The 25,000-nt window shown below is 42.6% G+C and overlaps 1 protein-coding gene and 1 pseudogene across 1 annotated transcript in view; one reads left to right on the top strand and one right to left on the bottom strand.

Annotated features, from left to right (window-relative positions):
* Positions 1-175, top strand: part of LOC139024081 (proline-rich protein 36-like) — a 3,534-nt gene extending 3,359 nt beyond the window's left edge. The window contains exon 2 of the mRNA XM_070438495.1: positions 1-175. This exon is cut by the window's left edge and continues 1,186 nt beyond it. Coding sequence (XP_070294596.1) covers positions 1-175 — 175 coding nt within the window.
* Positions 176-711: 536 nt separating this feature from the next.
* LOC139024083 (actin-binding protein WASF1-like) overlaps positions 712-25,000 on the bottom strand; it is a 45,534-nt pseudogene continuing 21,245 nt past the window's right edge.

Raw genomic sequence — 25,000 nt, 5'->3', positions numbered from 1 at the left:
CCTGCAGCAGCCCCCCCTGCACCAGTCCCCTGCAGCAGGCCCCCCTGCAGCATCCCCCCTGCAGCAGCTCCCCTGCACCAGCCCCCCCTGCAGCAGCTCCCCTGTAGCAGCCTCCCTGCAGCAGCCTCCCTGCAGCAGCCCCCCTGCACCACGTGTGCACCAAGAATGGATTTAACTTCACATAGGCAGTTTATACATACAGATGTGGAATCTTAATTGGATCACTTTGTTGCTGAGAATTTTACTGCAGATGAGCTTCATGATTGACATAAAATCCGTGAAAACCCACGTTATATTAACAATATTCATGTTGCCTACTTTTGGCCAGCTAATAGCCTTACCAAGCAACATTATGGACTAAATGTTCAAATCTTGTTACTGCAGGATTATTTTGCTGTGACAAATTAGGTCAAATTAGGATCCGAAATCTGTCTAGTACTGAAATCTGTTTGTGTTTGAGAGTGAAGAGAGGGAAGGTTATCGTCATGAGGTGTAATGCATGGTGTCCCCATTACTGATTCAGGAAGACGTCTCTGAACTGTAGCCCTTTGGGTACACCACTACCGGAAAGCACACACAGGCCCTGGATCAGTGGTTACCTCATGGTTCATGAAGTGAGATCGGGTGTTTGGGGGCTTTAGATGGAATGACTAACCCTGGATCAGCTATCTAACGTATATATGAGTAAAGAATAAAACACAAAACAACAACTCCTGAAACATAACATTAGCTTTTATTAATTCAAGCAAACTGTTACAATTACATAAGTTACATGTTACACGGTTTGATATTTTTTTAACCCAGGGTTCGGTTTCCCCGTCCCCAAACATAGAAACAGCTAATCCATACGAGTGCAGGCAAAAAGTAGTAACAGCACGATACATTCATGAACTCAACAATACGTCTGTACAAACAATAAGGCAAGTTGAAGAGAGAGAAAGTAGGAAGAGAGAAAGAAAAGGACGGCAGACATCATCTTCTTCAAAGGGGGCAGTGAAGGCAGATAAATCATTCTTTCTCTTCAGAGTCCCGCCCCCTTGGGCAGCAGAAACACAGGTAGACCCATGCTGTTCATTTATTTATATTCTTCATAGTAACAGTTAGTTAGTGTTCTAGAGTCAAACGAGGTAAGGCTTCTTGTTAGTCAGCACACACAGAGTGGGGGACCCTGGGAAATAAGCTGCCTTTGATATCCATTCTGTAAAGTGGTTCTTATTGGTCAGACACTACTGTAAAGTGGTTCCTGTTGGTCAGCACTACAGTAAAGTGGTTCTTATTGGTCAGCCACTACTGTAAAGTGGTTCCTGTTGGTCAGACACTAGTCTAGTATAGTATACCATATGGCTCCAAACTTCATGACACTTCCTTGCTGCCAAGATACATTACGGTGGCTCTTTGAGGACACACATACCTAGATAATAAAACATTTGGCTAAACTTGACAGACACGTCCTTGGGTGACATAAGGGAACGATTAACATAGATTAGCTCGGATCACTTAATAACTTCCTTCTAATGTCTCACAATTATCCTTCTTTATCTTCATCATCACAATCATACAACAATCATCACATAACATATCATACCATCATCACAATATTTCCTTGTTCTGAGGTGATAAGTAAAATCCTGATAATATAAAAACAAACAACGACTCCAATAAATCTCCTCAGCAAACAACCACAGCCGACTGATATTCAGGATGGCTACCATCCTTCAAGTGGTTCATATTGGCAACAACTGGCCCATTTAAAAACTGCAAGTGTTTTTCTGTAAGAAAAGAAACTCAAAATAGAGATAATAAAATACAGAATCAATTCACCTCCACTTTGGCCCACCAGGTAGCAGGATAGTATCAGGACTAAGGACAGAAGAATCAGGCCACCTCGTCACGTTGACACTCAACAGCAAGAAACAAAGGAAATAAAAAAATATGTGGTTGTTAATAGCTTTTCTTTAAAAGGTTATCGGAAACAAAAAAAATGGTTTGGTTAACGTTCATTTTTTAAACAACTGTACATGAGGAGGATTTCATACAATTGGAGGATAAAGAAGGAAAATAACATGAGAGCCAACAATGTGTAGTAGTGTAGAAAATGAGTACAAAAACATTTCCCGACCAGAACATGGGGAACAAACAACTGAAATTGATATTTTCCTACAAACACACCAAGAACAGTATATGACAGAGAACGAGAGGGACAGAGGGAGAGAGAGAAAGAGAGAGGGAGGTGTAGAGGGAGAGGAAGGGAGAGAATAGAGAGAGGGGGAGGAAAGAGAAATAGGGAGAGAGGTAGAGAGGGAGAGAAAGAGAGGGAGGTGTAGACAGGGAAAAAGAGAGAGATGGAGGAAAAATAGGGCGAGAGAGAATAGAGAGAAAGGGGAGTGAGAAAGAGGGGGAGAGAGAGCAAGAGGGCGAGAGAGAGGTGTAGTATGACAGGTGAGGGGGTAAAACAGGACTGACAGAGGATAGTGGATGTAAGGATAGATTCTGACATCTCTAAAGGGGGTACAGTTGGGTGACAGTTTTGCCTTTTGTCCCCCTCTCTTTTCTTTTCCTCTCCCTCCATCTCATTCACTCCATCCAGTCTCCCTCGTCGAACTCGGACTCGTCCTCTGAGTCGGAGTACTCGACGGCAATGCGTCGGGACAGGATGGTGGCCACGTCGTTCCCCACACGCTCGTGTTTGGCTGCCTCCTGCTCTCTTTGCTCCTCCACCTTCCGGAGCTGGATACCTGGGGGAGCGAAGGAGAGAGGGATTACTGCAACCTACAAGAGAGAATGTATCAGCTTTCTTCTGTTATAAAACTGTCCAAGATGATATACGCACATTGACAGTCATGCCACAATAAACAGATCTATGGCTGTTACACGAGGCACCACCTTTGCGGATGGCTCCAATAGGACACTGCGTGCATCGCTGATGGGCGGCAGGTTGGCGGAGTTGTTTTTTCCCCCGGAGTGAGAGAGCGGGGACGCCATGGCACCTGACAGGAAGGAAGCGACGGGAGGTGGGCCCGGCGGCAGGGGGAGGAGCTCCGCACTCCTGGGAGGGCGGGGGAGGGGGCGGAGGCGGTAGCACGGTGCCATCTGATTGGCCAGGGGTGCGGCCCCTGTCCAGGACCTGCTGGAGACGGGCTGGGGAGGAGATGTGGAGGGGAGGTGCCACTGGGGGAGGGGCAGGGTGGAGGACGCCAGGGGCGATTTGGAGAGGGGAGGGGGAGGGGGTTGGCCGGGGGTGCTGCTGGAGGGGTAGAGGAGGAATAGGGGGAGGAGGGGTGCCCGAGGGCCAAAACCAGACATGGAGGCAAGGGAGGAGGTGGAGGGGCAAGGGGGGTGGCAGGGGGAGGTGTGTTGGAGTTGAAGCCGTGAGTCTGTGCTGGAGATTGGGGTCTGCTGTCTGAAAAACCTGAACTTGAGCTGAGGAGAGGGAAGAGAGAAAGACAGAGTAACTGTTAATTGAAAGCTAACTGGAACTGCAGTGCACTAATAGAGAAGATGTGACAAATATATATCAGGTGGGAGAGAGGGAGCAAGAAATTGAAGGAAATCTAGCAGAGATAACAGGAAGATGGAGAGTCAAGAGAATACCTTGTACTCTTTGTTGTACACTCAAAGTACAAAGCTAATACATCCCTTCATCCTTCTCCTTGTACTCTTGTGTTAACACTCCATAGTACAACAAGCTAATCCATCCCTTCATCCTTCTCCCTCGCTCCCAGTCCAGCATCCAGAATCCATCCCTTCATCCTTTCCCTCGCTCACATACCACCAGAATCCATCCCTTCATCCTCTCATCGCTCGCTCCAGTACCGCATCTCAGGAATCCACCTTCATCCTTACTCCCTCGCTCCACTACCCCATCCAGAATCCATCCCTTCATCCTTCTCCCTCTGCTCCACTACCCCGAGATCCATCCCTTCATCTTCTCCCTCGCTATCCATACCTATCCCTTCATCTTCTCCCTCCTCCACTACCTCCATCCCTTTCATCCTTCTCCTCGCTCCACTACCCCATCCAGAATCCATCCTTCATCCTTCTCCTCGCTCCACTACCCCATCCAGAATCCAATCCCTTCATCCTTCCTCCGTACGTACCCATTCTTCATCTTCTTCTTCCCTCCACTGACCCCATCCAGCATCCATTACTCTTCATCCTTCTCCTTCGCTCACTACCCTCCCTTCAGATCCTTCTCCTCTCCTGCTCCACTACCTATCCAGAATCCATCCTTCATCCTTTCCTCCCTCCGCTCGCTTACACTACCCATCCAGAATCCAACTTCATCCTTCTCCCTCGTCCCATACCCATCAGAATCCATTTCATCCTTTCCCCTCGCTCCACTACCCCCTCAGAATCATCCCTTATCCTTCTCCCTCGCTCAACTACCTCCATCCAGAATCCTCTTCATCTTTCTCTCCGGTCCACTACATCCACAGAATCCATTCCCCTCCTCCATCCTCTCTTTTCTCCTCTGCCTGCGCTTCAACGGAGCAGAAATTCCGGAGATGTGAAACACACCTGTAGCTGCTCACGTCCCCATAATCAGAGTTAAGCAGAACACTACAACACACAACTGGCTATTAGAGGTCGACCGATTATATTTTTCAACGCCCGATACGATAGATTATTGGAGGACAAAAAAGCAGATACCGATTAATCGGGATTTTTTAAAATGTTTTGTAATAAATGACAAAATAATGACAATAATGAAAAATAATGAAACAATACTGAATGAAATATTTTAACTTAATATAATACATCAATAATATCAATTTAGCCTCAAATAAATAATGAAACATGTTCAATTTGGTTTAATAATGCAAAACAAAGTGTTGGAGAAGAAAGTAAGGTGCAATATGTGCCATGTAAGAAAGCTAACTTTTAAGTCCTTTGCTAAGAACATGAGAACATATGAAAGCTGTGGTTCCTTTTAACACGAGTTTCAATATTCCAGGGTAAGAGTTTTTAGGTTGTAGTTATTTAGGAAATATAGGACTATTTCTCTCTATACCATTGTATTTCATTAACCTTTGACTATTGGATTTTATAGGCATTTGGTATTGCCAAGTGTAACAGTATAGCTTCCGTCCTCTCCTCGCTCCTACCTGGCTCGAACCAGGAACACATTGACAACAGCCACCTCGAAGCAGCGTTACCCATGCAGAGGCAAGGGGAAACAACCCACTCAAGTCTCAGAGCGAGTGACGTTGAAATGCTATTAGGTGCACCCCGCTAACTAACTAGCATTTAATCGGTTACAACCGCCTAATCTCGGGAGTTGATAGGCTTGAAGTCAATAAACAGCGCAATGCTTGAAGCACAACGAAGAGCTGCTGGCAAAACGCAGAAAAGTGCTGTTTGAATGAATGCTTACGAGCCTACTGCTGCATACCATGCTCAGTCAGACTGCTTCTACCAATATAAGACCTTAGTTATAACTAATAACACACAGAAATACGAGCCGTAGGTCATTAAGTATGGTCGAATCCGGAAACTATCATTTAGAAAACAAGAACGTTTTATTCTTTCAGTGAACTACGGAACGTTCTGTGTGAAAGAACGCAAGAGAAGTGACACAATTTCACCTGGTTAATATTGCCTGCTAACCTGGATTTCTTTTAGCTAAATATGCAGGTTTAAAAATATATACTTCTGTGTATTGATTTTAAGAAAGGCATTGATGTTTATGGTTAGGTACACATTGGAGCAACGATACGCACCGCATCGATTATATGCAACGCAGGACCCGCTAGATAAATTAGTAATATCATCAACCATGTGTAGTTAACTAGTGATTATGATTGATTGATTGTTTTTTATAAGATAAGTTTAATGCTAACTAGCAACTTACCTTGGCTTACTGCATTCGCGTAACAGGCAGGCTCCTCGTGGAGTGCAATGTAATCAGGTGGTTAGAGCGTTGGATTAGTTAACTGTAAGGTTGCAAGATTGAATCCCCCGAGCTGACAAGATAAAAATCTGTCGTTCTGCCCCTGAAGGAGGCAGTTAACCCACCATTCCTAGGCCGTCGAAAATAAGAATGTGTTCTTAACTGACTTGCCTAGTTAAATAAAGATTAAATAAAGGTGTAAAATAAGTATTCATAGGTATTCAGACCCTTTACCCTTTTCAGACCCTTTACTCAGTACTTTGTTGAAACACCTTTGGCAGAGATTACAGCCTCGAGCTTGGCACACCTGTATTTGGGGAGTTTCTCCCAGTCTTCTCTGAATATCCTCTCAAGCTCTGTCAGGTTGGATGGGGAGCATCGCTGCACAGCTATTTTCAGGTCTTTCCAGAGATGTTCGCCTGGGTTAAAGTGCGGGCTCTGGCTGGGCCACTCAGGGCCATTCAGAGACTTGTCCCGAAGCCACTCCTGTGCTATCTTGGCTGTGTGCTTAGGGTCGTTGTCCTGTTGGAAGTTGAACCTTCGCCCCAGTCTGAGGTCCTGAGCGCTTTGGAGCAGGATTTTCATCAAGGATCTCTCTGTACCCGTTCATATTTCCCTCGATCCTGACCAGTCTCCCAGTCCTTGCCCATGATGAACATCCCAACAGCATGATGCTGCCACTACCATGCTTCAATGTAGGGATGGTGCCAGGTTTCCTCCATGTGGTTTCATTTGACCAGAGATACTTGTTTCTCATGGTCTGAGAGTCTTTAGGTGCCTTTTGGCAAACTCCAAGCGGGCTGTCATGTGCCTTTTACTGAGGATCTGGCCACTCTACCGTAAAGGCCTGAATGGTGAAGTGCTGCAGAAATTATTGTCTTTCTGAAAGGTTATCCTATCTCCACAGAGGAACTATGGAGCTCTGTCAGAGTGACCATTGGTTTCTTGGTCACCTCCCTGACCAATGCCCTTCTCCCCGGATTGCTCAGTTCGGCCAGGTGACCAGCTCTAGGAAGAGTCTTGGTGGTTCCATACTTCTTCCATTTAAGAATGATGGAGGCCACTGTGTTCTTGGGGACATTCAATGCTGCAGAAATGTGTTGGTACCCTTCCCCAGATCTATGTCTTGACACAGTCCTGTCTTGGAGCTCTACAGACAATTCCTTCGAACTCATGGCTTGGTTTTTGCTCCCACTGTAAACTGTGGGACCTTAAATAGACAGGTGTGTGCCTTTCCAAATCATGTCCAATCAATTGAATTTACCACAGGTGGACTACAATCAAGTTGTAGAAACATCTCAAGGATGATCAATGGAAACAGGATGCACCTGAGCTCAATTTCGAGTCCCATAGCGAAGGATCTGAATACTTATGTAAATAAGGTATTTCTGTTTTTATTTTTAATACATTTGCTAAAAATATGTTTTTCGCTTTGTCATTATGAGGTATTGTGTGTAGATTGATGAGAATTTTTTAATTTAAAAAAAAATACATTTTAGAATTAGGTTGTAAAGTAACAAAATGTGGAAAAAGTCAGGGGGTCTGAATACTTTCTGAATGCACTGTAGATATGCTGATAGTGGACAACCTTGTTTAGCTCTTTTTGACAGGATAGAGGGCGCTATTTTCACTTTGGGAAAAAATTGTGCCCAATTTAAACGGCCTCGTACTCTATTCTTGCTCGTACAATATGCATATTATTATTACTATTGGATAGAAAACACTCTCAAGTTTCTAAAACCGTTTGAATTATATCTGTGAGTAAAACAGAACTCATTTTGCAGCAAACTTCCTGTCAGAAAGTGAAAAATCTGAAATCGAGGCTCTGTTCCAGGGCCTCCCTATTCATTTGCTTGAAATTTATGACTATACATGCACTTCATACGCCTTCCACTAGATGTCAATAGGCAGTGAACGAGGTGGAATGGGAGTCTAGCTTTATTCTGAGGTCAAAAGAGAGGTCTTGGAATGAATGACCCCAATTTCCTTTGTTCAGCAAGGCGCGCGGAAGGAACTCTGGATTGCCTTCTGAAAAGCTTTCGTTATAGACGGCTAATATCTCCGGCTTTGATTTTATTGATAAATGTGATAATATCATCGTAAAGTATGTTTTTTCAATATAGTTTTATCAGATTATTGAAAGTTTATCGGGAGTTTTGGCGTGTTCCGTTCTCTGCGTTTGGTGACGATGGACAGCTTCGCGCCACTTGGCTAGCTTTGCTTGCTAATTCAACTGACGAAGAGGACATTCTAAATCCAACAACGATTATTCTGGCAAAGGACCCCTTGTACAAGATTCTGATGGAAGATCAGCAAAAGTAGGACCCATTTATGATGTTATTTTCGTATTTCTGTCGAAAATGTTTTAGATTATTTCCACCCAGATTTTGGGCGCTGTCTCGCATAAACGTAAGCTGTATGTGTACTAAAGTTATTTTTAGAATTCTAACACGGCGATTGCATAAGAACTAGTGTATCTATCATTTGCTGTACAACATGTATTTTTTAGTAAATTTTATGATGAGTTATTTGGTCAGAATAGGTGAGTGTCAGAAATATATCCGGAGATTCTGGAAAAATTGCTACATTTTCATGTTGAACCCCGGATTTCAGCTTCTAAATAATGCACATTTCTTTGAAAAATAAAACTATAATGATGTATTTGTATGAACCTGTATGATGTTAAAATAGGCGACTGTCAGTCTGATGACATTGTCAAGGGTTAGTGAAAGATTCATATATCTATTATGCTGTTCTTTTTTGCGATCGCTAACTTTTGCTGCTGATAAAATGGGTTGGTTTTTGCTATTGTGGTAAGCACTAATATAATGCTAATTGTGTTTCGCTGTTAAACACTTTAAAAAATCTGAAATATTGGCTGGATTCACAAGATGTTTGTCTTTCATTTGCTGTACACCATGTATTTTCATAAATGTTTTATGATGAGTATTTAGGTATTTCACGTTGGTCTCTGTAATTACTCTGGCTGCTCTGGCTGCTATTTGTGATGTAGATGCAATGTAAAACTATGATTTATACCTCAAATATGCACATTTTTCGAACAAAACATAGATTTATTGTATAACATGTTTATAAGACTGTCATCTGATGAAAGTTGTTTCTTGGTTAGTTTGGTTGGTTTTTGGTTTAGTTTGGTTGGTTTTGCAAGCTACCTGTGCTGTGAAAGAAATGTCTGTGCTTTTTTGTATTTGGTGGTGAGCTAACATAAATATACGTGGTGTTTTCGCTGTAAAACATTTTAAAATCGGACATGTTGGCTGGATTCACAAGAGTTTATCTTTCATTTGCTGTATTGGACTTGTTAATGTGTGAAAGTTTAATATTCTTACAAAATATTTTTTTGAATTTCGCTCGCTGCCTTTTCAGTGGAATGTGGGCGAAGTTCCGCTAGCGGAACCCCTGTCCTAGACAGGTTAATACTTTCTGAGAAATATTAATTACTATTTTACACCTAGGGTTACTATTAATAACTTTCACCCATTGTATAAGATATTCTCTGAAATTCAAATATTCCAGGCATTTGTATATAAATTCCAGTCGCACTTTACAGAAGCCTTTTCAAAATCAGCTATGAATACCAGGCCTGGTTTCACAGATTCTTCATAGTGTTCTATTGTTTCCAGTACTTTTCTTATATTATCTCAAATGTATCGTCCATGTCCAAATAATGGAATTAAGAAATATGTAAATATTAGGACGAGCAATGTCGGAGTGGCATTGACTAAATTACAGTATATACAGTTGAAGTCTAAGTTTACATACACTTAGGTTGGAGTCATTAAAACTCGTTTTTCAACCACTCCACTAATTTCTTGTTAACAAACTATAGTTTTGGCAGGTCGGTTAGGACATCTACTTTGTGCATGACTCAAGTAATTTTTCCAACAATTGTTAAGAGACAGATTATTTCACGTATAATTTCATTTTATCACAATTCCAATGGGTTCGCTAAGTTTTACATACACTAAGTTGACTGTGCCTTTAAACAGCTTGGAAAATTCCAGAAAATCATGTCATGGCTTTAGAAGCTTCTGATAGGCTATTTGACCTCATTTGAGTCAATTGGAGGTGTACCTGTGGATGTATTTCAAGGCCTACCTTCAAACTCAGTGCCTCTTTGCTTGACATCATGAGAAAATCAAAAGAAATCAGCCAAGACCTCAGAAAAAATGGTAGACCTCCACAAGTCTGGTTCATCCTTAAGAGCAATTTCCAAACGCCTGAAGGTACCACATTCATCTGTACAAAAAATAGTACGCAAGTATAAACACCATGGGAACATGCAGCCGTCATACGGCTCAGGAAGGAGACGCGTTCTGTCTCCTAGAGATGAACGTACTTTGGTGCGAAAAGTGCAAATCAATTCCAGAACAACAACAAAGGACCTTGTAAAGATGCTGAAGGAAACAAGTACAAAAGTATCTATATCCACAGTAAAATGAGTCCTATATCAACATAAGCTGAAAGGCCACTCACCAAGGAAGAAGCCACTGCTCCAATACTGCAATAAAAAAGCCAGACTACGTTTTGCAACTGCACATGGGGACAAAGATCCTACTTTTTGGAGAAATGTCCTCTGGTCTGATGAAACAAAAAATAGAACTGTTGAACTGCCATAATGACCATTGTTATGTTTGGAGGAAAAAGGGGGAGGCTTGCAAGCCGAAGAACACCATCCCAACTGTGAAGCACGGGAGTGCCAGCATCATATTGTGGGGGTGCTTTGCTGCAGGAGGGACTGGTGCACCTCACAAAATAGATGGCATCATGAGGCAGGAAAGTTATGTTGAATCTCAAGACATCAGTCAGGAAGTTAAAGCTTGGTCGCAAATGGGTCTTCCAAATGGACAATGACCCCAAGCATACTTCCAAAGTTGTGGCAAAATGGCTTAAGGACAACAAAGTCAAGGTATTGGAGTGGCCAGCACAAAGCCCTGACCTCAATCCTATAGAAAATCTGTGGGCAGAACTGAAAAAGCATGTGCGAGCAAGGAGTCCTACAAACCCGACTCAGTTATACCAGCTCTGTCAGGAGGAATGGGCCAAAATTAGTGAAGTGATGGATTCTGGATGGGGGTAGTGGAGCGAGGGAAAGGATGAAGGGATGGGGTAGTGGAGCGAGGGAGAAGGATGAAGGGATGGGGTAGTGGAGCGAGGGAGAAGGATGAAGGGATGGTAGCCTAATGCTTAGAATATTGGGCCAGTAACCAAAAGGTTACTAGATTGAATCTCCGAGCTGACAAGGTAAAAATCTGTTGTTCTGCCCCTGAACAAGGCAGTTAACCCACAGTTCCCCGGTAGGACGTCATTGTAAATAAGAATTTGTTCTTAACTGCCTTGCCTAGTTAAATTATATATATTTTTTATAGGAGTGGTTAAAACATGCTACAGTAATAATGGTCCTCTGAGAACATCATTAAGGTTTGGGTATACCTCCACTGGTATGCCATCCAGTCCTGGAGTTTTCCCGGGCTTAAAGGCTTTAATTGCATCAAGAAGTTCCTCCTCTGTAATTTGGCCTTCACCTGAGTCTTTCTGTACAGCTGTTCATTTGACATTATCAATAGAAAAACAATCCTTACAATAAACTTCGGTTAGTGGAGATGGAGGAGACTGAAACAAGACTGGTGAATCGTGGGTGACTCCGTCATTTGTAACAAGTTTCAGTAAATTATTTTTGGTAACATTTCTATGTTGAAGATTAAAAAATTGTTTGGTGCACCTCTCCCCATATTCCATCCAGTTTGCTTTATTTTTTATAATACATTACACTTGATATTTTTGCTTTTCCTATAACTTATTCTGTGTCTCTATGGTACAGTTTTTATTTCCATCTATCGGTAGTATTAATCCCTCTATTCCTTTGTTAATATGAACTCTTTTCACCAAAATAGATTAATGAGCCAAATCGGTTTATGGTCCAATAACATATTTAAAATAATCCATTTACCTTCTGAATCTGTTTGGACAATTTGCACATTTGGATAAAATATATTGTTAATTAATATCATCACCCCTTTTCAGTTTCTTTGCCCATAGGAGAAGTATATCTTGCCCCCGTAGTCCTTTTTCCACACAACTTCATCTAAAATTGGTGAATGAGTTTCCTGTAAACAATAGATGTTATATTCCTTCTCTTTCAGCCAGGTAAATACTGATCGTCTTTTCTTATTATCTTCTAAGCCATTACAATTATAACTGGCTATACTTATTTCCCCATTTACCATAACGAGATACAAGTTGAAATTCGATTTATCATAATATATGTTTGTAAACTTACCATTAATAAGCACCATGATGACTGAGTGTCTATATAACTGTACCATGATACAGGATTGGCACTGCTACTGAGTAAACCTCCAATTGTTCTTCACTATTCCACTCGCTAAAACCTCCCCCCATCCCAAGTTGGGTTGTCGTCCCAGTGACTGGCAGACCACCTCTGTCCACCTGGATCCTAGGGCCATTGAAAGATTCTGTATTCCAATGGCACATTGTGTTAGCTAATCCAAGTGTATTATTTTAAAAGGCTAATTGATCATTAGAAAACCCTTTTGCAATTATGTTAGCACAGTTAGCAAACTGTTGTGCTAATTAAAGAAGCAATACACCTGGCCTTCTTTAGACTAGTTGAGTATCTGGAGCATCAGCATTTGTGGGTTCGATTACAGGCTCAAAATGGCCCGAAACAAAGTACTTTCTTCTGAAACTCGTCAGTCTATTCTTGTTCTGAGAAATGAAGGCTATTCCATGCGAGAAATTGCCAAGAAACTGAAGATCTGGTACAACGCTGTGTACTACTTCTTTCACAGAACAGCGCAAACTGTCTCTAACCAGAATAGAAAGAGGAGTGGGAGGCCCCGGTGCACAACTGAGCAAGAGGACAGGTACAGTAGAGTGTCTAGTTTGAGAAACAGACGCCTCACAAGTTCTCAATTGGCAGCTTCATGAAATAGTACCCGCAAAACACCAGTCTCAACGTCAACAGTGAAGAGGCGACTCCGGGATCCAGAGTTCCTCTGTCCAATGTCTGTGTTCTTTTGCCCATCTTAATATTTTATTTTTGTTGGCCAGTCTGAGATATGGCTTTTTCTTTGCAACTCTGCCTAGAAGGCCAGCATCCCAGAGTCGCCTCTTCACTGTCACCTCATCAATTTATTTCCACAATTAACGCATAATATGTGTAATAATGTAGGCACTTCATACGAAGTATTGTTACCTCCTCCCCTCAATCTTAGCTAAATAGCTAACGTTATACTGCATCTAAAGTCAATCTGGTGACATCAAAATTATGACCAAAGGTTTTCCTACTATTTATTTTCCTACACTTGAATGCCATTGTATTTCCAAGCCACTGTATTGCACTTTTGATGAAATCTTCATCAGTGCTCATTGACGATATGCTCAGTCGGTCATCAGTCCAAAACAAATGTTCAAAACAATATTGTGAGGGAACATGCAACCCATGAGTAGAAGAGAACAACAGAGTAGAGAAAACAACTGAACTGGAAACAGAAGAAGAGACTTGTATCCATTTGGAGTGAAAGGCATTCTCAAAGCCACAAAACCAGGTAGGTGGTGGGGAGACACTCCCATGTGGTAACACATTCTCTAGTTCGCTTTATTTAACTAGGCAAGTCAGATAAGAACAAATTCTTACTTTCAATGATGGCCTGCCGGGGAACAGTGGGTTAACTGCCTTGTTCAGGGGCAGACTGACATATTTTTACCTTGTCAGCTCAGGAATTTGATCTTGCAACATTTTGGTTACTAGTCCAATGCTCTAACCACTAGGCTACCTGCCACCCTTGCGTGTGGCTCGCCTCATCTCTGTGTGTGTGTTGTGTGTGTGTGTTGTGTGTGTGGTGTGTGTGTGTGTGTGTGTGTGTGTGTGTGTGTGTGTGGTGTGTGTGTGTGTGTGTGTGTGTGTGTGTGTGTGTGTGTGTGTGTGTGTGTGATACCCACCTGATCATGGAGGGGGGTTTGATGTCTCCCAGATGGTGCATAGGGGGTGTGGTGGGGGGTCATGGGTCTTGTGTACATCCTGTCCCCAGGGCGGTTCAGCAGCTCATTCATCTGGCTGTAGGCAGCGCTGCTAGGGAGAATGGCCCGTCCATCCCATCCAAGTAACTAGGAGCTCTGAGAGAAGGGGGGTTAGTGTTACAGATCCCCTCCATATACAGTACCAGTCAAAAGTTTGGACACAGCTACTCAATCAAGGTTTTTTCTTTTTTTTACTATTTTCTACATTGTAGAATAATAGTGAAGACATCAAAACTAGGAAATAACACATATGGAATCATGTAGACAGCTTTGCACACTCTTGGCATTCTCTCAACCAGCTTCACCTGGAATGCTTTCCAACAGTCTTGAAGGAGTTCCCACATATGCGGAGTATTGTGGCTGCTTTTTTCAATCTGTGTCCAACTCATCCCAAACCATCTCAATTGGGTTGAGGTTGGGTGATTGTGGAGGCCAGGTCATTTGATGCAGCACTCATCACTCTCCATCTTGGTTAAATAGCATTTACACAGCCTGGAGGTGTGTTTTGAGTCATTGTCCTGTTGAAAAACAAATTATAGTCCCACTAAGTGCAAACCATATAGGATGGCGTATCGTTGCAGAATGCTGTGGTAGCCATGCTGGTTAAGAGTGCCTGAATTCTAAATAAATCACAGACAGTGTCACCAGCAAAGCACCCCCACACCATCACACCTCCTCCTCTATGCTTCACAGTGGGAGCCACACATGCGGAGATCATTCGTTCACCTACTCTGCGTCTCACAAAGACATAGCGGTTGGAACCAAAAATCTCCAATTTGGACTCATCAGACCAAAGGTCAGATGAGTCTAATGTCCATTGCTCGTGTTTTCTTGGCCCAAAAGCAAGTCTGTTCTTCTTATTGGTGTCCTTTGTAATGGTTTCTTTGCAACAATTCGACCATGAAGGCCTGATTCACGCAGTCCTCCTCTGAACAGTTGATGTTGAAATGTGTCTGTTACTTGAACTCTGTGAAGCATTTATTTGGGCTGCCATTTCTGAGGCTGGTAACTCTAATGAACTTATCCTCTACAGCAGAGGTAAATCTGGGTCTTCCTTTCCTGTGGTGGAGAGACAGTTTCATCATAGCACTTGATGGTTTTTGCAACTGCACTTAAAGAAACTTTCAAAGTTCTTGACATTTTCCAGATTGACTGACCTTCATGTCTTAAAGTAATGATGGACTGTCATTTCTCTTTGCATATTTCAGCTGTTCTTGCCTCAATATGCACTTGGTATTTTACCAAATAGGGCTATCTACTGTATACCACCCTTACCTTGTCACAACACAACTGATTGGCTCAAATGCATTAAGAAGGAAAGAAATTCCACAAATGAACAAGCCACACCTGTTAATTGAAATGCATTGACATGCATATGCTACACATGGCAGGGTAGTGTTTGATATAGAGAAAGGGGAAGGGTTAGAACGTTACACATGTCAGGGTAGTGTTTGAAATAGAGAAAGGGGAAGCGTTAGAGTGTTACACATGCCGTCCCTAGGAGGGGTGCGTCACTTGAGTGGGTTGAGTCACTGACGTGATCTTCCTGTTTGGGTTGATGTCCCCCTCGGGTTCGTGCCGTGGGGGAGATCTTTGTGGGCTATACTCAGCCTTGTCTCAGGCTAGTAAGTTGGTGGTTTGAAGATATCCCTCTAGTGGTGTGGGGGCTGTGCATTGGCAAAGTGGGCGGGGTTATATCATGCCTGGTTGGCCCTGTCCGGGGGTATCGTCGGACGGAGACACAGTGTCTCCCGATCCTTCCTGTCTCAGCCTCCAGTAATTATGCTGCAATAGTTTATGTGTCGGGGGGCTAAGGTCGGTCTGTTATATCTGGAGTATTTCTCCTGTCTCATCCAGGGTCCTGTGTGAATTGAAGTATGCTCCCTCTAATTCTCTCTCTCTCTCTTTCTATTTTCTCTTCTCTGGGAGGACCTGAGCCCTAGGACCATGCCTCAGAACTACCTGGCCTGATGACTCCTTGCTGTCCCCAGTCCACCTGGTCGTGCTGCTGCTTCAGTTTCAACTGTTCAGTTTCAACTGTTCCATAGCCTGCGGCTATGGAATCCTGACCTGTTCACTGGACGTGCTACCTTGTCCCGGAACTGCTGTTTTTCCAACTCTCTCTCTCTACCGCACCTGCTGTCTCTAACTCTGAATGTTCGGCTATGAAAAGCCAACTGACATTTACTCCTGAGGTGCTGACCTGTTGCAACCTCTACAACCACTGTGAATATTATTATTTGACCCTGTTGGTCATCTATGAACGTTTGAACATCTTGGCCATGTTCTGTTATAATCTCCACCCGGCATGGCCAGAAGAGGACTGGCCACCCCTCAGAGCCTGGTTCCTCTCTAGGTTTCTTCCTAGGTTCCTGCCTTTCTAGGGAGTTTTTCCTAGCCACCGTGCTTCTACATCTGCATTGCTTGCTGTTTGGGGTTTTAGGCTGGGTTTCTGTACAGGACTTTGTGACATCGGTTTTATAAATACATTTGATTGATTGATTGATAGTGTTTGATATAGAGAAAGGGGAAGCATTAAAGTGTTACACACGTGCTAAAGGAACTCTATTACAAATGCCAAGTCACTCACCCACTATTGCACATTGTACCAAATGGTAGGTTGGACCTCACTTTATCTGTGCAGAAATGTACATTTATATGTGTTCATCTACAAATTCCTTTTGGGTAAACTCCCTCTTTACCTCTGTAGTCTGGTCTCCTTCACCACCAGCAGGTAAACTCCCTCTTTACCTCTGTAGTCTGGTCTCCTTCACCACCAGCAGTTACCATACCCGGTCTGCTAGGTTGTTGCTACTTAAAGTCCCCAGGACATTCACAGTATTAGGCAAGACTGCCTTCTCTTCTTGTGCACCAGAGTCATGGAATGGTCTACAATCCATGCTTCCTCTAGATATGTTAGTGCCACTGATTGAATTTAAAATATTGATGGGAGACTGTTACAGAGGAGTGTAAATGCTTTTTTTAGGCAGGATCATGTTGTTGTATTGGTGTATGTTTTAATTATGTAATGTATTGATTGTTGTATGTTTTAATTCTGTAATGTATTGATTGTTGCTGTCTTCTTAGCCAGATCTCCCTTGAAAAAGATACTCTGGGTCTCAATGGTCTTTTCCTGGTTAAATAAAGGTTAAATAAAATTTAAAAAAATAAGGGAGACAGTGAATTGGGACGTGACACAAATTCTCCATATAGAGTAACATTGGGGTTTAATAGCATTCCCCAATGCTCCATATACAGAGAAACAAGGACGTGCACACACACACACTCACCCAGACCTGTCGTGGTAGGGAGCGGAGCCATTAGCCTCTCTGTGTTTCAGGGCCTCTTCAGGGTCATCCTCAGCTAGCTCCGCCCCGAGCGCCAGTTTCTGCCACTCCTTCTTCCGGTCGTGAGGCGCCCGCGGGATCTTCTCAGTCTCCAGAGTACGGTCGTTTCCCCTAACCTGGAGAACGAGGGGATAGAGGGAGGAAGGTGGGAGGAGAGGGGGGAGGAGAGAGAGGAGAAGGAGGGGGTTGGAGGAGCGAAGAGAGGAAAGAGGCAAGAGAGAGAGACTAGAGTCTTCATCTGTACAGAACTATCATACAAACACAGCACTTCATTGAAGGTCCCTTCACACACATTTAACCAGTCATGACTGCTTTGATCACAAGTAGAGGGAAGAGCTATCTTTATAGTTTACATTTAAAGAGAGACAGAGAGCGGAACTGAGTGCAAAGACAGGAGGCAACAGAGAGAATAAAGATTTAATAGAGCTAGTCAACAGTTGGTACACTCCTGTCTTCACATTGATTGGATCGGGACTAACAAAGTGTGGTGCACACACACACACACACACACACACACACACACACACACACACACACACACACACACACACACACACACACACACACAAACACACACACCTTAAACCTAAAATAGCCTTTTTCTTTGTGGGGACCCACTCCTGAGTGGCGCAGCGGTCTAAGGCACTGCATCTCAGTGCTAGAGGCATCACTACAGACCCTGGTTAGATTCCAGGCTGTATCACAACCGCACAATTGGCCCAGGTTTGGCCGGGGTAGGCTGTCATTGTAAATAAGAATTTGTTCTTAACTGACTTGCCTAGTTAAATCAAATTAAAAAATAAAGGAATGTCCCCACTTGTCTGAATGTTTCTTGTTTTACTGTCCTTGTGAGGACTTCTGGTCCCCACAAGGATAGTAAAACAAAAAAACAAACACAATCCCATAAAGCCTCATAAGCAAAACTTATCTCTGCTCTTGGTTTTGCACAGTAGCTGTTGTCATAGTGACTCTCTCATTTTCATTGGATACTAAGCCATATGGAATATTTACATAGACACAGAGTAGGATGCTCAGTCTACACATATATAAAACGGGACATACAGAAGGTGGCACACAAGATAGAACAAGTGTAAGGCAGAACTTAGTGTAGGTGAGGAATACCACACTGCCATGTGAAGTCTGGGAACAAGGAAAGCTGTAGCTGACATTTTAGTTGAATGAGCTGGACATTACAAGGCATGTTACATGTATAGTACTACAGAAAACATGGTGTCTACTATACACCAAAATTAAAAAATGTCCAAATAATAGTAGAACGAATTGAACTGTACTTTACTAATTAAATCATTTTTGCCAAAATACACAACAGAATTCTTAGTTCCCATACCTACAGCAGTGGGAACGTGACATTAGGTCTTCATAATGCATTATAACATGTCTAAATATTGTCCTAGGGACTATGAGCTGTAAAAAGATACATGGTTTGTAATGAGATCACATACCTGTCCTGGGAGGTCTAAGTACCTATAGACCTGATCATACATGTGGGGGTCCTGCAACTACAAGAACAAAACGACAAGAGAAGCACCAGAGGGAACAAGTTAACACCACACAGAGCACTAGAACGCAACACCAGCAGAACAGTGAATCAGATGAGGAAGCAAAACTCTCTTAAACACAAAATGACATGACACAGCTGGACTGACAGTAGTCACACACAGCAGCAGAGCGCAAATCATACAATTTAACATAGTGCATGCGCCACTTACAAACCAAATAAACAGTGGACTGGAGCGCACACAACACGCACGCACACACGCGCACAGCTCCAAACAAACACTCACTCAAAGACAACAGAGATGTTCAGACATACAAAGACAAAGAAATCGTCATAAAAGAAAAGAGCTGATTTGAACACACAAAGCACGCCACTCACAACACAGTGCAGTCGGACAAGAACACACAGTAACAAAACATGACAGAGTGTTTGGCACAACACGGTTAGCGCCAGAAGGAAGCACAAAGCAAGTGTCAAAAGGACAAGAGGGAGTCATCATTCACAGTCCATCTAAAACAAAACCACCTAGCTAGCTTACAGGCAACATCCAAAACAGAAAAATACAGTTGGTGTTCCTAGACTGTTGCTATGCAGCAGAAATCTCAGCAATTTGGTCAAACACTTTCGTTAAGAGGCAGCAAAGCATCGGCCTCAAATAATTATGCTAAGTAGGCTAATTTATTGTTATACAATCTTAATGTAACACCTAGCTTAAACATCCTACACACGAGCACAATGACAAACTTATGTAGCCCTGAGACATTAAAACGCATTGAAAAAGAATAACAGCTGTTGTGAGATAGTTGTTAGATAAACGTGCAGTAAAATATCTGGAGCTGTGAGACTTAGCAGCTGTAGGTCTGACTGTATGTGACCACATACTGTAGTAGAGGTCGACCGATTATGATTTTTCAACGCCGATACCGATACCGATTATTGGAGGACCAAAAAAGCCGATACCAATTAAACGGCCAATTTTTTTTATTTATTTGTAATAATGACAATTACAACAATACTGAATGAACACTTATTTTAACTTAATATAATACATCAATAAAATCAATTTAGCCTCAAATAAATAACGAAACATGTTCAATTTGGTTAAATAATGCAAAAACAAAGTGTTGGAGAACAAAGTAAAAGTGCAATATGTGCCATGTAAGAAACCTAACGTTTAAGTTCCTTGCTTAGAACATGAGAACATATGAAAGCTGGTGGTTCCTTTTAACATGAGTCTTCAATATTCCCAGGTAAGAAGTTTTAGGTTGTAGTTATTATAGGAATTATAGGACTATTTCTCTCTATACCATTTGTATTTCATTAACCTTTGACTATTGGATGTTCTTATAGGCACTTTAGTATTGCCAGTGTAACAGTATAGCTTCCGTCCCTCTCCTCSCTCCTACCTMGGCTCGAACCAGGAACAGATCGACAACAGCCACCCTCGAAGCAGCGTTACCCATGCAGAGCAAGGGGAACAACCACTCCAAGTCTCAGAGCGAGTGACGTTTGAAACGCTATTAGCGCGCACCCCGCTAACTAACTAGCCATTTCACATCGGTTACACCAGCCTAATCTCGGGAGTTGATAGGCTTGAAGTCATAAACAGTGCAATGCTTGAAGCACAACGAAGAGCTGCTGGCAAAACGCACAAAAGTGCTGTTTGAATGAATGCTTACGAGCCTGCTGCTGCCTACCACCGCTCAGACAGACTGCTCTATCAAATCATAGACTTAGATATAACATAATAACACACAGAAATACGAGCCTTAGGTCATTAATATGGTTGAATCCGGAAACTATCATCTCGAAAACAAGACGTTTATTCTTTCAGTGAAATACGGAACCGTTCCGTGTTTTATCTAACGGGTGGCATCCATAAGTCTAAATATTCCTGTTACATTGCACAACCTTCAATGTTATGTCATAATTACGTAAAATTCTGGCAAATTTGGCGGCCCAAACTGTTGCATATACACTGATTCTGCGTGCAAAGAACGCAAGAGAAGACACAATTTCACCTGGTTAATATTGCCTGCTAACCTGGATTTCTTTTAGCTAAATATGCAGGTTTAAAAATATATACTTCTGTGTATTGATTTTAAGAAAGCATTGATGTTTATGGTTAGGTACACATTGGAGCAACGATACGCACCGCATCGATTATATGCAACGCAGGACCCGCTAGATACATTTGTAATATCATCAACCATGTGTAGTTAACTAGTGATTATGATTGATTGATTGTTTTTTATAAGATAAGTTTAATGCTAACTAGCAACTTACCGTGGCTTACTGCATTCGCATAACAGGCAGGATCCTCGTGGAGTGCAATGTAATCAGATGGTTAGAGTGTTGGACTAGTTAACTGTAAGATTGAATCCCCCGAGCTGACAAGGTAAAAATCTGACGTTCTGCCCCTGAACGAGGCAGTTAACCCACCGTTCCTAGGCCGTCATTGAAAATAAGAATGTGTTCTTAACTGACTTGCCTAGTTAAATAAAGATTAAATAAAGGTGTAATTTAAAATAAAAAAAATACCGATTTCCGATTGTTATGAAAACTTGAAATTGGCCCTAATTCTCCTCTCAACCTATTCCCTACTACATAACCCTACAGAACCCCCCATTCAGAGACATATCAAAACATACATAACCATCTCCCAAGTCTAAACCAACATCAAGCCAATCAAGTGAAGAAGATTGTTTGGTCGATTGTTTGATCAATCAACATTCCTGTTAGTATAGCTCTAATCTAACTCATGTAGATAACATGTGTTGTGTTGTTAGTTTGTGTCATGACGTGGCTCTTTCTGGGTGTAGATCGTGGCTTCCCCCTCCCTCACTCTCTCCTACACCCAGGTTATGTTATGTCAGGCCATAAATTCCTGGCGGAGACTCTCTCCCCCTGGTCATGCAGAGAGAGATCACAGAGAGAACAAGAGATTTCACTTGGCCAAACTCCTAAATCCCCAAAATGGGAGTTTTAAACAATATGTCCACCTTTGAGAGTGTGGGAATGGTACGTGGACACTTAAGGGACAGTTATGTTGAGTGTGTTTCATTTGGTGGTCTCATGATGGACAGGAAACACACATAACGGTATCTCTGAATGTGTACATTTCTCAGTTATGTGGTTTGCATCTAATTCTTGTATAAAATGAATGAGTAAAGATGAAACTATTTGTGAAATGATGTAATGTGATGTTAACTTTTTTAATGTGAGAGAATTGAATTCCCTGTAAAGTTTCACGAGTTAGCGGCCACGCCCCCGTGAGCACAGACATGATCTGGCGTCATGGAACCGCCCTTTTCTATTGTTACGAATAAAAACCCCTCCTGAGGAAATCCTCTTCAGACCACTCATACCTCGGTGTAAGCTGAGGTGGCACAGGTTTGACTACCAGAACTAGAAAACTATGCAACGTGGAGCATTGGCTACACGGCTGGAAATGGTTAAACTCTGAGACTATTGATCCCTACAGAATAAGAGCAAATCTTAGATACTAATTACAAGTCTGCAGCTAGAAATTATGTAAACCTGGGATGCAAATACCGACAACCGCCGAAACATCTACTCTAAGAACAATGGACGCCTGACGTATCCATACAACAAACAGTATCAGGAGTAGCCGATAGAGCCACCACCATGAGTAACCAGAGACTCTCTGATGAACTGACTCTCCCGCAGATGGACTGACGAAGACAACAACGACATATGGGAGTAAATATATTGATTGCAATTTTTCCCGAATGAGCGAGCGTTCATGTGCAAAGGATTAGCATTTCAATTAATATAATTATCCACTGTGTAGTGATTCATTTTGTCTTTCCCGCTCTTTCTCAGTCCACATCCCCTTCCCTTTGTCCGCCAAGCCGTCATATCGGCTTAGTTAGTAACCAATATCTACTGTTTATGCATTTCTGTGATTATTTAGTTAGTTAGTAAATAAATGATTAAGCCAATTGGTATATGGATGATTCATAGTTTAGGCTGGGTTCATGCAGATAACTATCAATTTACAACATTTGGAATGAGACTGATGTGAGGTAAAGAATCATTAATTAATTAGAAGACTAATTGATCAGATATTAAAATATCTGAAGAGTTATATTCGGAAAATGATAACTTGTAATCTGAAGATTTTCCGTGGTGCACCGACTTCCTAGTTAATTCAATTTACATGATTAGTTTAATCACGTAATAATATTTACAGATAATTGATTTGATAAATAACAGTCTTCACCTTTAATGATGCCAAAGACACGACACTTGTTTCCGTGACACATGCTCAGACGGGTGTGTGACAGGACGGTGGGTAGTGATTTGAAGAGACGTGGTTTGGGCGGTTGTCAGCCTGTGTTTGTGTTTGGCTACCTGTAGTTGACCCCGCCCCCAACCCGTCCCTGTGGTGCCCAGGGCAGTCAGTGGTCACACAGCAGAGTGAAGGGAGCATCATGAATCCTAACAGTAATGCATATTGATTAGCCACGATTAATCACAGGCCATTACGCTGAGGAAGCACGGGTGGAGAGAAGCACACACACACACACACGCACACACACACACACACACACCACACCACAACACACACCACACACACACACACACACAACACACACACACACACACACACACACACACACACACACACACACACACACCACACACACACACACACCAGAGAAGATGAAGGACCCGAAGGTTTATTGTACTCGCGAGCCTTTCCTTAATCAGTTAAAATGGTTATGAGTGATGAGTGTGTGGGTCGCTGTGTGTGTTCGTGTTTGAGTGTGTGTGTGGGTTCATGTTTGAGTGTGTGTGTGTTCGTGTTTGAGTGTGTGTGTGGGTTCTGCATGTGTAATTACTGTTATAAACGTGGCTAATTTCAGGACCCTGTATGACTAACCCATGCAGTCATCCTACATCTGAATGTGCCAGCGGCACACAGGAGTGTGTCTTGCTGTGCAAGCACAGGCTGTGTGTGTGTGTGTATACAGTGTGTGTGTGTGTATACAGTGTGTGTGTGTGTGTGTATACAGTGTGCGTGTGTGTGTATACAGTGTGTGTGTGTGTGTGTGTGTGTGTGTGTGTATACACTGTGTGTGTGTGTGTGTATACAGTGTGTGTGTATACAGTGTGTGTGTGTGTGTGACAGACTCAGCGTAATGCCACCGCCACTGCTGTCTCTACTCCCCCATGCAGGTCCTAACCCAGCCTGGGAGTCTGGGGGTGGGAGGGAGCTGGTACAGTTACCTAACTATCATTTGGTCATTATCATGGAGATTGTATACTAATCAGGGGTGAAAGTAGAATGAATTTATTCCGATACAGGACCTTCTATGTCATATGATGGCCTAATCATAGAACTACATATAGAATCCCTACTAATTCAATAGGATCTCTGTGAGTCTTAAAGATTTGTCATTTAACTTTTAAAATGTATTACCTTTTACCGTAGCATCAACTCAACCAGTCATGATGTCTTCATCTGATTGTCAAACAATCACTTCAAAGGTCTCTTTTACTAGGCTCCCCACGCATGTTCATCCACTCGCAACATATTTCCAACCTCTAAACAGTGGTGAATGGAAAAAGACATCTTCTACACAACACACCAAAAAGTCTAATGACATTTGGCGATTGTCATTAGGCCCGAATTGATACGCCCACGCTGTCAACGCGTGTCTCGGTGTCGGCAACTAATCTCTGCCTTGGCAAAATGTCAGTGTTCTCGCCGAACCACATCGTATTTTGGAGCGTAGGCTTTACCACCGGGTTTCATGTCCATTCTCTCTTTTCCATGCCTCTGACATGCAGTTTTCTTGATATTTTGTTTTCATTATTGTGATAGGCTCATGTTTTACCGGTATGGCGTACCCCCACTATTTATTTTGCCGGGACGGCGTACCGGACCACCTTACTTTCACCCCTAATTCGAATTACCAAGTACATAGTAGACGGTAAAAGAATGAGAAACTAAAGTACTGAACCTCTCACATGTGAAGTACAGGGAGTAAAGTACAGGGAGAAATATCAGATCACAACCATCCTGGTAGTTAGTGGAAACCCAAATACACTGAGGGGAGGGGGTCTGTGTTAGTGGGCAGCATGTGGAGGGAGGGGGTCTGTGTTAGTGGGCAGCATGTGGAGGGAGGGGGTCTGTGTTAGTGGGCAGCA

The sequence above is a fragment of the Salvelinus sp. IW2-2015 genome, unplaced genomic scaffold (assembly GCF_002910315.2).
Source record: "Salvelinus sp. IW2-2015 unplaced genomic scaffold, ASM291031v2 Un_scaffold961, whole genome shotgun sequence".
Lineage (NCBI taxonomy): Eukaryota > Metazoa > Chordata > Actinopteri > Salmoniformes > Salmonidae > Salvelinus > Salvelinus sp. IW2-2015.
Note: the sequence above shows the minus strand (reverse complement) of the source record. Positions and strands in the feature narration are given on the sequence as shown.